The 13,826-nt window shown below is 39.5% G+C and overlaps 1 protein-coding gene across 4 annotated transcripts; it reads left to right on the top strand.

Moving 5' to 3' along the window:
* Nucleotides 1-799: 799 nt before the first annotated feature.
* On the top strand, nt 800-11,535 carry TLR10 (toll like receptor 10). 4 transcript variants are annotated; one of them, XM_017883786.1, is made up of 5 exons: nt 800-863; nt 1,339-1,395; nt 4,679-4,813; nt 7,809-7,997; nt 8,118-11,535. In XM_017883786.1, the coding sequence occupies exon 5, from the start codon at nt 8,180-8,182 to the stop codon at nt 10,613-10,615; it is 2,436 nt and encodes an 811-aa protein (XP_017739275.1). In that variant the 5' UTR covers nt 800-863; nt 1,339-1,395; nt 4,679-4,813; nt 7,809-7,997; nt 8,118-8,179; the 3' UTR covers nt 10,616-11,535. The 4 variants fall into 4 exon arrangements, with proteins under 4 accessions (XP_017739275.1, XP_017739276.1, XP_017739277.1 ...); XM_017883787.1 differs by lacking the exon at nt 4,679-4,813 and having other exon boundaries at nt 8,118-11,126; XM_017883788.1 differs by lacking the exon at nt 7,809-7,997 and having other exon boundaries at nt 8,118-10,733.
* Nucleotides 11,536-13,826: the final 2,291 nt, after the last annotated feature.

Here is a 13,826-nt window from a genome sequence, read left to right as displayed (position 1 = left end):
GGTGCGGTGGCTCACGCCTGTAATCCCAGCACTTTGGGAGGCCGAGACGGGTGGATCACGAGGTCAGGAGATCGAGACCATCCTGGCTTACACGGTGAAACCCCATCTCTACTAAAAAACACGAAAAACTAGCCAGGCGAGGTGGCGGGCACCTGTAGTCCCAGCTACTCGGGAGGCTGAGGCAGGAGAATGGCGTAAACCCGGGAGGCGGAGCTTGCAGTGAGCTGAGATCCGGCCACTGCACTCCAGCCTGGGTGACAGAGCGAAACTCCGTCTCAAAAAAATAAAATAAATAAAATTTTAAAAGCTTGAGGTAGCAAGCAGTGTGGCTCACACTGTAATCCTAGCATTTTGGAGGCCGAAACAGGCAGATCACTTGAGCTCAGGAGTTCCAGATCAGCCTGGACAACATGGCGAGACCCCGTCTCTACAAAAAATGCAAAAAACTTAGCCAGGCCAGTTGGCGAGCGCCTATAGTCCCAGCCATTTGTGCGGCTGAGGAGGATGGATTGACTGCAGGAGGTCAAGGCTGCAATGAGCAGTGATCACGCCACCGCACTCCAGCCTGGGTGACAAAGTGAGACCCTATCTAAAAAAAAAAAAAAAAAAAAAAGTAAAAAATAAAATGGAAAGATGGTGAACATGGTAACTTTTATGTTATATGTATTTTACCAAAATTTTAAAAAGCGCTAAGATTATGATGAATATATATAACATGCAATACCACTAGCATGCAGAAGAGGGTGGATGGGCTTTAAGCTTTGCAGAAAAACTTGATTCAATTCGCTCCTGCAGCCAATTCTGACCGTGTCAACGAGTCATCCACACACCTGCAGCTCTTCTGAGACAGTGCAAACCCCGGGGTAAGAACCTTAGCTTTGTTTGTTGTAACTCTCATTAAAAAGATATAAGGGCTACATGAGTCTTTTTTAAAGAGGAGATAATTTGAGCTAATATTGAAGGGAGGAAAGTAGGGTTATTTAGATTTTTAGTATTTACTATTTTGTGTAGATTAATGATGAGTGACCTTGGGGCTACTGATCTGAGGAATTTGTTGCAGATACTTGAGAACGTGGGTTTCTTTTCACTGATTGCGGATCAAACCTGGTCAGCCCTTCTATTCAGATTGAACGGTCCCACGCATTGTGGCAAGTTTTCTCTAGCCCTTATTTCCCCATGGTGTATGTTCACCTCTGCTGGGTGAAACCTTTGGCTATTTAAGGCATATTTCTTGCTCCTTTACCCCGTTGAAAAGTTCTGCATTTGTGTTACCTGTTTAAAAGTAGGGGCAGATCTGATGGATCTTGTACATTGCAGTTCTTATTCTGTTTCCTTCAGAAGTGGACAAAGAGGGCCATATGTGGTTGCTGTAAAGAAGAGGATGGTTAACAACCTGTGAGTATTTGATTTCTTAATGAGCTTTCTCCCAGACCACCTACATTGAGCTACTAGTTAGGAATAGCATGCACTTAGAGTTTTATTTCAATTCTTGTGAACTTATAACTTTCCTGAGAATATATACACGTGTAGGCAAAGTCTCTCGAACTTTGTGGCACCTAGCAGAGTGTCCCACAGCAGCTGCATGAAGCTTCAGAGAGAGTGGCATGGGGTGAGAAACGAGGAAGTGGCCGCCATGGCAGCTGGTCAGATCAATGGATTCAACCTCGGTGATTCGGTCCTTAGGATATGATTACATCCTAAGCTACCTCATTTCAAGGTTTAAGGTGCCTTCCATTTGGGTTTAGCTACCATCCAGAAGGAAACAAACAGGTCTGGGTTCAAATCTCTGCTTCTTCAATTGGCCATCTTGGGCAAGTTACTTTACCTCTGGGCTTTAGCTCCTCCATCTGTAAAATATGAATAATAATAGCCGCCATTTTGTTAAGTTGTTGAGGGATTAAACAAGATAATGGACAGAAAACACTTAGCTCCATGTCAGATACATAGGAAATACTAAAAAGAAGTCATTCTTACTCTTATGTTGCAAAGATCATTCCACATTCAATAGGTTCTTAATCTCTTTTCTATTTCTTTATATCATTGGGGAAAGAGAAATTAGATGATTAAATATTCTTTGGTAAAACGCTAGTTGTCATTTGATGATGTCTTTTGACTTGGGCTTTTAAATTATAAGGTATTAAAGATGTATTAAGGAAGGTCATTCCCTCTTTTTTACTTCCTTTTAACATAGTAGTAGGGATATGATATTAGCATGTATATACTATTGATAGAATACATCACCAACATGATGAAACCCCATCTCTACTACAAATACAAAAATTAGCCAGGCGTGATGGCAGGTGCATGTAATCCCAGCTACTCAAGAGGCTGGGGCAGGAGAATCGCTTGAACCTGGGAGGTGGAGTTTGCAGTGAGCTGAGATCATGCCACTTTACTCCAGCCTGGGCAACAGAGTGAGACTCCATCTCAAAAAAAAAAAAAATGTTTACATCCTACTTTTAAAATTGCTTTAATGAGGCCAGGCACAGTGCCTCACACCTCTAATCCCATACCTTTGGGAGGCTGAGGTGGGAAGATTGCTGGAGGCCAGGAGTTTAAGACCAGCCTTGGCAACATAGTGAGACCCTGTCACTATATAAATGTTGTTTTTATAAAATGTCATAATGCATAAGTATTGCCTGAGAGATAGGACCTTTATTATTATTATTATTACATTAAGAGAAGTTAAAAAAGAGTTAGTTCCTCTCCCATTACAGTCCCAGATAAGACTGTGGTATTGGGCAGGAGGAAGAAGTGGGTAAGAGAAACTCCGACTTCTCAGCCCAGAGAGTTCCAGCTAAAGCAACTGGGTTAGATTCTGCTGCATTCTTAAGGGGCCATGGCTGTAAGACCTAGAAGCTTAAAGTCAGTTGCTACAAATTAAGCACTCTATGAGATGATAACATTAAAAGCACCTTTGTCAACCTAATGATTATAACTGCCAAGGTCCTATCAAGCCATAATAGAGCCTGAGGCAAAAGAAACAATCAGTAATACTGATCCTGTCTTTATGACAAATGTCGATATTTTGTTCAACATCAATTTTGGCATTAATTTTCATTTTTAAAAATATTTCATGTAAACATTATCTTGATTCCTGAGTTCCTTGGGATCCCCTTAACATTTATGCCTTCCTCGCTTCTCCCAAGTCTTGACCTGATAACTGCCACCATTTATTAAGTGTGATATGCTAGGCATGGTACTAAGTGATTTATATACATTGTCTTATGCCTCTTCACAAGCTCCATTTTACAGATGACAAAACCAAACCTTTCAGAAATTAAATAAACGATCCAAGTTACATAGCTAATGAATGGTTAACACTGGACTTGAACACAGATCCATCAATCCCTAAAACCAAACTCATTCTTTTTTTTTTTTTTTTTCTGAGACTGAGTCTTACTCTTGCCCAAGCTGGAGTGCAGTAATGGCATCTCAGCTCACTGCAACCTCCTCCACCTCCTGGGTTCAAGCGATTCTCCTGCCTCAGCCTCCCTAGTAGCTGGGACTACAGGCGCGTGCCACCACGCCCAGCTAATTTTTTTGTGTTTTTTTAGTAGAGACAGAATTTCACCATGTTAGCCAGGATGGTCTTGATCTCCTCACTTTGTGATCCACCTGCCTTGGCCTCTCAAAGTGCTGGGATTACAGGCCTGAGCCACTGCGCCCGGCCCACCAAACTCATTCTTTAACCATCATGCCCTGCACTGTATCAGGAATTCACAACATAAATTCATTCATTCAACACATATTTATGAGAGCATACTATGCATCATGTTGTGCTAAGGATTAAAATGTTGAAATTCATACATACAAGGATTCATTCATTCATATGTGCATTCAACAAGTAGTTAATGAGCTGGCACCACGTGTCAAGCACTATTCTATGTGCTGAGGATACAGAAGTGAACAAGACAGCTATCGTGGGAATGAATGGAGAGGGGACAGTTGATAAACAAATGAACGAAAGTTTATTTACTAAGAGGTCATTCTGAAGAGATCATGAATTCATGGAAAATTATTTTCTGCTTCTAGTGGCATGGAAATCAAGATATTCTGAAAGTTAATGTATAGTTTTAAGAAAACTGAAAGAAAATATAAAGTTTATCATTATACATTAGATAATATGAACACAATAATTTGAGTAGTAGTAGTTACACTTCCAGGCCACAGTTATAAACTGATTTTCTGTTAGAAATATTTAAAAGTAGATGTAGAAAACTTGTCTTAAATATATAACAGTTAAAAAATCCAGCAGGAACTAAGTTAATTAAATAGAATATTCACCTGTTTTTTCTGATAATTATACTGTGTTATGTTTACATATTAATGCAGTATAATATTTTAGTATATATTACACTCTAGGGAGTCACTGAAATGTCAGCAAAGAAAAATATGGCCAGAGGCATCTAAGTCATTTGACCATGTTTTTAAAAGCTGGTGTTTTGAGAAATCATCTAAATATGGTGACCTTACCAAAATTGTTGCTTTTCTCCAAGATGTTTGAGAAGATTACCAGAAGAGTTTGCAAAACATAAAAATTATATGATCAATGTGAATAATTAATATTTTTACAAAAGAATGCTCCAAGTTTATGATGTAAGGGAGTTCACACAAAGAAACTATGATCATATGTGTTCCCAAGATTAGAGATAAGATGCTCTCTTTCCTTTACTAGTATCAGCCGCTAATGGAAAACTTGGGAGTGGCCCTCCCACTCCCTGCTCTCCAGAGGTTTTCTGGAATTTCTTTACTTCAAGAAAACACCAGACTTGGGAAGGTTCTAGAGAAGAGAAATACAGATGAGAGAGAGGTAACATTCTAAGTGGCCATATGTTTTGGTTCTGCCCCACCTTTGTTATCTCGCCATGTTTGTGTGCATTCCTGTGGGTGTGTGTGCCCACTGCCTCCCCCACCTCCCGTCCAGCCTCTCAGAATGATGGGAGCATGACACACACAGAGAAGTCTCTCTACCCCATCCTCTTTCTGTTGAGCATGTCTTTTGCTCCCTCTGCTTGTCTATGGGAGTGACCTGTCTGAGGGAGGTTGAGGGTCAGTGTGTAACAGATACATACAAATGGAAGCAGAAAAACTCCAACACTAACTTATCACCTGCCCTTGGTACCTTCAGAGTGCCTGGGGTGGGGACATGTGTAGTTAAATTGTTTACTAATTTGAGATTAGAATCTAACCACTTCTCTCCACTTGCACTGATACATTCTCTCTGGCACAAGTTACTCTATAGTGTCCCAAGGAGTCTTCCCTGCCAGCCTTGTGGCTCCCAGTCATTTCCACCCAACAAACAGAGGAATCTTTTTATTTATTTATTTATTTATTATACTTTAAGTTCTGGGGTACATGTGCAGAATGTGCAGGTTTGCTACATAGGTAGACACAGGCCATGGTGGTTTGCTGCACCCATCAAACTGTCATCTACGTTAGGTATTTCTCCTAATGCTATTCCTTCCCCTACGCCCCCCATCCCCCGACAGGCCCCAGTGTGTGATGTTCCCCTCCCTGTGTCAATGTGTTCTCATTGTTCAACTCCTAGTTATGAGTGAGAACATGTGGTATTTGGTTTTCTGTTCTTGTGATAGTTTGCTGAGAATGATGGTTTCTACATTCATCCATGTCCCTGCAAAGGACATGAACTCATTCTTTTTTATGGCTGTGTAGTATTCCATGGTGTATATGTGCCATATTTTCTTTATCCAGTCTATCATTGATGGGCATTTGGGTTGGTTCCAAGTATTTGCTGTTGTGAATAGTGCTGCAATAAACATGTGTGTGCATGTGTCTTTATTGTAGAATGATTTATAATCCTTTGGGTATATACCCAGTAATGGGATTGCTGGGTCAAATGGTATTTCTAGTTCTAGATCCTTGAGGAATCGCCACACTGTCTTCCACAATGGTTGAACTAATTTACATTCCCACCAACAGTGTAAAAGCGTTCCTATTTCTCCACACCCTCTCCAGCATCTGTTGTCTCCTGACTTTTTAATGATCGCCATTCTAACAGGCATGAGATGGTATCTCATTGTGGTTTTGATTTGCATTTCTCTAATGACCAGTGATTATGAGTTTTTTTTTCATATGTTTGTTGGCTACATAAATGTTGTCTTTTGAGAAGTGTCTGTTCATATCCTTCACCCACTTTTTGATGGGGTTGTTTTTTCTTGTAAATTTTTTTAAGTTCTTTGTAGATTCTGGGTATTAGCCGTTTGTCACATGGATAGATTGCACAAATTTTCTCCCATTCTGTAGGTTGCCTCAAACAGAGGAATCTTTAAAATGTATGCCAGAACTTGCCGCTCCTGGACTCTAAATCTTCTGCTGGTTTCTTATTTCAGTCAGAGGAAAATTGCCAAGTTCTTACAAGATCTGACCTTCTCTCTGATTTCCTCCCCTAACTCCATTCCAGGCCTTCCTCACATTTTCCAAGCACATCAGGATCTTTAAATTTGTACTTGCTGTTCTCTCTCTCTCCAAAATACTCTTTCCCTAGACAACAAGTGGCTTGCTTCTTCACCCGCTTTAGATCTCTATATGAATGTCACTATCAGGGAGGCCTTTTTTGATCATTCTATACAAAAAAATCACTCCCCAGTCTCTTTCTGTTTCCCTTATCGTAGTTATTTTTCCTTCAAGTCAATATCACTGCCTGATATTGGTCCCTACCCAAATCTCATCTTGAACTGTAGCTCCCATGATTCCCACATGTTGTGGGAGGGACCTGGTGGGAAGTAATTGAATCACAGGGGCAGGTCTTTCCCATGCTCTCATGATAGTGAATAAGTCTTACGAGATCTCGTGGTTTTATAAAGGGGAATTTCCCTGCACACGCTCTCTTGCCTGCTGCCACATAAGACAAGAGTTTACTCCTCATTTGCCTTCCACCCTGATTGTGAGTCCTCCCCAGGCATGTGGAATTGTGAGTCATAACATATAAATGTATTGTGTTGTTTGCAGTCTCTCTTTTCTTACCCTCTCTCTAGAATGTAAGCTGTGTAAAAACAGAAATCTGTTCTTTTCACTGCTACTTCCCCAGTGCCTAGAAAAGGCAGAATAGGTACTTAATAAATATCTTGATTAATGAATATTGTAAAATCTTAGTACTCCAACTACCTCTGTTCTATGTCTAATCAAACCACGTGAAGCTTAACATGTCTCCCAAAGTCCTCAGAATTCTATATCCTTCAGTTTCCTTATCTATCAAGTGGGAGTAATAGTACTTCCCTCACAGAGTATGGTGATAAATAAATAATATACACCAAGCAATTAGTATGTATCTTGACACATTGAAATCTAACCCGGAAGTTTTGATTCTATGCCATAGCAGAATTCAACAGATGAATATCAAGACCTTTGAATTCGATAAGAAGTTAAGGCATTTATAGTTGTGTAATAACAGACTGAAGATTGTAGCTTGGTATTCACTGGCAGGTCTCAGACATTTAGATCTTTCTTTTAATGACTTTGACACCATGCCTATCTGTGAGGAAGCCGGCAACATGTCACACCTGGAAATTGTTTTGCAACATTAATACTATTATTTGGCAGTGATCCAGATTGCTTTTGCCACTAACCTGAAGACATATAGAGGCAGAAGGACAGGAATCATTCTATTTGTTTCCTGTTTTGAAACTTCCATCTGTATAGGTAAGTGTTGAAAGTCCAATATTAGCTCCAGGGACTTTCTATATCCACAAATACAAAAATTGAGGGGTAACGCCTTGATATCAAGTCAAAGGTTCACAGTGTCTGGTAAGAAAACAAATTACTTTCAATTTTCTTGAAATCTTCAGGCTATCAAAAGCAGATGTGAGAGAGGGTGTTGAGTCTGACCTGACAATGCGGTTCTTAAACCGAAGGGCCATTATGCTTCTCCTCTCTGAGAATCCTGACTTGCCTCAACAACGGAGATATGGCACAGTAGCCAGCTTGGAGACTTCTCAGCCAATGCTCTGAGATCAAGTCAAAGACCCAACATACAGGTTGGGACCCTATTCCAACCTCTTGATGAATATAGTCAGATGTTGGCATTTTTTTTCACAAATAAAAGTCCTACAGGATTTAACCAAATAAAAACCTAACATTATATACTGTCTTTTTAGGGTTTTGAGCTCATCTTCATCATTCATATGAGGAAATCAGTGGTAAAATCCTTGGAAATACAATGAGACTCATCAGAAACATTTACATATTTTGTAGTATTGTTATGACAGTAGAGGGCAAGGCTCCAGAGCTGCCAGAAGAAAGGGAACTGATGACCAACTGCTCCAACATGTCTCTAAGAAAGGTTCCCACAGACTTGACCCCAGCCACGACCACACTGGATTTATCCTATAACCTCCTTTTTCAACTCCAGAGTTCAGATTTTCATTCTGTCTCCAAACTGAAAGTTTTGATTCTATGCCATAACAGAATTCAACAGCTGAATCTCAAAACCTTTGAATTCAACAAGGAGTTAAGATATTTAGATTTGTCTAATAACAGACTGAAGAGTGTAACTTGGTATTTACTGGCAGGTCTCAGGTATTTAGATCTTTCTTTTAATGACTTTGATACCATGCCTATCTGTGAGGAAGCTGGCAACATGTCACACCTGGAAATCCTAGGTTTGAGTGGGGCAAAAATACAAAAATCAGATTTCCAGAAAATTGCTCATCTGCATCTAAATACTGTCTTCTTAGGACTCAGAACTCTTTCTCATTATGAAGAAGGTAGCCTGCCCATCTTAAACACGACAAAACTGCACATTGTTTTACCAATGGACACAAATTTCTGGGTTCTTTTGCGTGATGGAATCAAGACTTCAAAAATATTAGAAATGACAAATATAGATGGCAAAAGCCAATTTGTAAGTTATGAAATGCAACAAAATCTTAGTTTAGAAAATGCTAAGACATCAGTTCTATTACTTAATAAAGTTGATTTACTCTGGGACGACCTTTTCCATATCTTACAATTTGTTTGGCATACATCAGTGGAACACTTTCAGATCCAAAATGTGACTTTTGGTGGTAAGGCTTATCTTGACCACAATTCATTTGACTACTCAAATACTGTAATGAGAACTATAAAATTGGAGCATGTACATTTCAGAGTGTTTTACATTCAACAGGATAAAACCTATTTGCTTTTGACCAAAATGGACATAGAAAACCTGACAATATCAAATGCACAAATGCCACACATGCTTTTCCCTAATTATCCTACAAAATTCCAATATTTAAATTTTGCCAATAATATCTTAACAGACGAGTTGTTTAAAAGAACTATCCAACTGCCTCACTTGAAAACTCTCATTTTGAATAGCAATAAACTGGAGACACTTTCTTTAGTGAGTTGCTTTGCTAACAACACACCCTTGGAACACTTGGATCTGAGTCAAAATCTATTACAACATAAAAATGATGAAAATTGCTCATGGCCAGAAACTGTGGTCAACATGAATCTGTCATACAATAAATTGTCTGATTCTGTCTTCAGGTGCTTGCCCAAAGGTATTCAAATACTTGACCTAAATAATAACCAAATCCAAACTGTACCTAAAGAGACTATTCATCTGATGGCCTTACGAGAGCTAAATATTGCTTTTAATTTCCTAACTGATCTCCCTGGGTGTAGTCATTTCAGTAGACTTTCAATTCTGAACGTTGAAATGAACTTAATTCTCAGCCCATCTCTGGATTTTGTTCAGAGCTGCCAGGAAGTTAAGACTCTAAATGCGGGAAGAAATCCATTCCAGTGTACCTGTGAATTAAAAAATTTCATTCAGCTTGAAACATATTCAGAGGTCATGATGGTTGGATGGTCAGATTCATACACATGTGAATACCCTTTAAATCTAAGGGGCACTCGGTTAAAAGACGTTCATCTCCCTGAAGTATCTTGCAACACAGCTCTGTTGATTGTCACCATTGTGGTTATCATGCTAGTTCTGGGGTTGGCTGTGGCCTTCTGCTGTCTCCACTTTGATCTGCCCTGGTATTTCAGGATGCTAGGTCAATGCACACAAACATGGCACAGGGTTAGGAGGACAACTCAAGAACAACTCAAGAGAAATGTCCGATTCCACGCATTTATTTCATACAGTGAACATGATTCTCTGTGGGTGAAGAATGAATTGATCCCCAATCTGGAGAAAGAAGATGGTTCTATCTTGATTTGCCTTTATGAAAGATACTTTGACCCTGGAAAGAGCATTAGTGAAAATATTGTAAGCTTCATTGAGAAAAGCTATAAGTCCATCTTTGTTTTGTCTCCCAACTTTGTCCAGAATGAGTGGTGCCATTATGAATTCTACTTTGCCCACCACAATCTCTTCCATGAAAATTCTGATCATATAATTCTTATCTTACTGGAACCCATTCCATTCTATTGCATTCCCACAAGGTGTCATAAACTGAAAACTCTCCTGGAAGAAAAAGCATACTTGGAATGGCCCAAGGATAGGTGTAAACGTGGGCTTTTCTGGGCAAACCTTCGAGTTGCTATTAATGTTAACGTATCAACCACCAGGGAAATGTATGAACTGCAGACATTCACAGAGTTAAATGAAGAGTCTCGAGGTTCTACAGTCTCTCTGATGAGAACAGACTGCCTATAAAATCCCACAGTCCTAGGGAAGTTGAGGACCACATACACTCTTGGGATGTAAATTGATATAACCTTTATGATGGCAGTTTGGCAATACTCATTAAAATAACAAATGGCTATTCCCTTCATATCAGTTTCTGGAAGGATTTCTAAGAATGTATCCTATAGAAACACCTTCACAAGTTTATAAGGGCTTATGGAAAAAGGTGTTCATCCCAGGATTGTTTATAATCATGAAAAATGTGGCCTGGCACAGTGGCTCATGCTTGTAATCCCAGTACTTTGGGAGGCCAAGGTGGGTGGATCACGAGGTCAAGAGATGGAGACCATCCTGGCCAACATGGTGAAACCCCGTCTCTACTAAAAATACAAAAATTAGTTGGGCATGGTGGCATACGCCCATAGTCCCAGTTACTTGGGAGGCTGAGGCAGGAGAATCGCTTGAACCCAGGAGGTGGAGGTTGCAGTGAGCCGAGATTGAGCCACTGCACTCTAGCCTGGAGACAGAGCAAGACTCCATCAAAAAAAAAAAAAAAAAAAGAAAAGAAAGAAAAGAAAGAAAAATGGAAAACATCCTCATGTCCACAACATTAGGTCTAATTCAATAAATTATAGTACATTAATGTAATACAATATTACATGCCACTAAAGAGAATGAGGTAACTCTATATTTACTGATATGGAAAAAACATATTAGTATGTTATAAACTATTAGGTTGGTGCAAAACTAATTGTGGTTTTTGCCATTGAAATAAAAGTGTAAAGAAATCTACACCAGATGTAGTAACAGTGGTTTGGGTCTGGGAGGTTGGATTATAGGGAGCATTTGATTTCTATGTTGTATATTTCTATAATGTTTGAATTACTTAGAATGAATCTGTATTTCTTTTATAAGTAGAAAAAAACAATAAAGATAGTTTTTAAAGCCTACGCATCCTACTCATTTGGCTTGATTCTTCGTTCTGGTCTCACAGGTCACAGGAAGAAAAGCATAAAATATAAAAAATTATAATTTTGCAAATTTATATTTCAAAAATAAATACCATGTCACTTTTCTGGTTAGAAAAAAATTCTGTGGCTTAAACACATGATTCAGGGAGAGAACGTTATGCTCCTTTAAGATCTGACACCAATCTCCTTTTATCTCCTTGCATCTTCTTTATTTTTAATTGTTAGAGACTAGCTCTTGCTCTGTCACCCAGGCTGGAATGCAGTGGTGCGATCATAGCTCACTGCAGTATTGAAATTCTGGCCTCAAATGATCCTCCTGTCTTGGACTCCCAAAGTGCTGGGATTACAGGTGTGAGCCACCACACCCAGCCCCTCCTTGCATCCTATCATTGGGCCCTATGGAGCTACTGGCCCTTCCCCAGAACTTTCAGTGTTCTTTCATGGCTCCAGAGCCCAGATTTCACATCGTGCCTGCTGTAATGCCTTCCCTACTTGGGTTTGTTCAGGAAATCTTATAGTTCTCTCAGGACACAATCCACATATCGACTCTTCTTTGAAATCTTCCTTACTCTTTCCCATAAGCATGATGCTTCTTGATTCTCTTCCACACTTTGGACATATTTCTATCATTAGCCTAATTATGTACATTTTTAAAGTCTCTGTTTCTCACTAGACTATGAACTCCTCAAAGGTTAAGACAGACTTACATCTGCCCTTGTGTCTGCAGCATTCCCTGGTTCAGAACCGGTGCTCAATGAATGTTTATGGAATGGATGTTGGGTTGGCTAGAGGAGCTTAGTGGGAACTCAACTGGCTTAAGGATAGATGGTGGAATCTGAAGGCATATTCTGAGAAGCTCAGGAAGAGCAGGAATAGGTTAAACTCAGGTAAGAAGACAGAGAATCCAGAATTTAAGGATTCCTAAGTAGAGCTCAAGTCATGTTGAAATTGCCAAAATTTGGTTGCTCTTGACCTAGAAAAGCATCTACTTTTAAAAATCTCATTTTATCTATATTATTCAGGGTTCTCTAGAGGGGCAGAACTAATAGGATATATATACACACACATATATATACATATATATAAGTTTATAAGGATATGTAAGCTCATATATATATGTATGAATTTATTAAGGATTATTGACTCACACAATATGCAATATATATGGGAGTTTATTAAGGAGTATTTACTCACACAATTACAAGGTCCCACAATAGACCATCTGCAAGCTGAGGAGCAAGGAAGCCAGTCTGAGTCCAAAAGCTGAAGAACTTGGAGTGTGATGTTTGAGGGTGGGAAGCATCCAGCACAGGAGAAAGATGTAGGCTGGGAGGATAGCCCAGTCTAGTTTTGTCATGTTCTTCTGCCTCCTTTTATTCTAGGTATGCTGGCAACTGACTAGATGGTGCCCTCCCAGATTAAGGGTGGGTCTCCCTTTCCCATTCCACTGACTCAAATGTTAATCCCTTTTGACAACACCCTCACAGACATACCCAGGAACAATACTTTGCATCCTTCAATCCAATCAAGTCGACAGTCAATATTAGCCATCACACCATCTACTAAGACTAATCCCCTAAACAAGTTAAAACTGGATTCTGCATCTAATTCATTTTCTTACAGTTTGTGATCTTATGAGTTCCTCATGCTAGTGATTATTTTAAAATTTATACTCAAGAAGGCCAACCCGAGAATACAGGGAGGGCACTGGTTGTTGATCTAGAAGCCAGGCCATGCTACCATTTGGCTAGTAGCTGGAGTTGAGGAGCTAGAGTCCAGCAGCCTGGGGGCTGAGCATCTCTCTCTTCCCTGGTGAGCCCATGGTCTGTCTGGCAGAAGGGGAAACCCAAGGAAACTACAGTGGAGTGGGGACAAAGCATGGGGAAAGTGCCTTTCCTGGGCGGGACACTGATGTAAATGTGATTCTTGGCTTCTGGAGGAGTGAGACCGATTCTGCTTGAGGGTTTGTAAATCTTGAGTAAATTATTCAAAATGAGACTTTCACCTTTAATTAGTTAATGAATTCACCTTTAATTATTTAATGAATTCACCTTTGCTTAATTAATTCAGCTTTAATTAATTCGCATTTAATTAATTTGGAACATGCAAAGAATGTAAGATTAGACTTAAAGTCACCAGGATTTAGTCATTTCATGGTAGAACCCTCAGTTTAGCAATACCATTTAAAAAATAGATGTGTTTTATTACAAATTTAAAAATAACACATTAGGCTGAGCTCTCAGCAACTTCACAGCTGGATAATCCTTAAA

Source organism: Rhinopithecus bieti, unplaced genomic scaffold (genome assembly GCF_001698545.2).
Source record: "Rhinopithecus bieti isolate Rb0 unplaced genomic scaffold, ASM169854v2 scaffold_13349, whole genome shotgun sequence".
NCBI classification, from domain to species: Eukaryota; Metazoa; Chordata; class Mammalia; order Primates; family Cercopithecidae; genus Rhinopithecus; species Rhinopithecus bieti.
The sequence above is the reverse complement of the archived record's forward strand: the minus strand, read 5'-3'. Positions and strand labels throughout refer to the sequence as shown.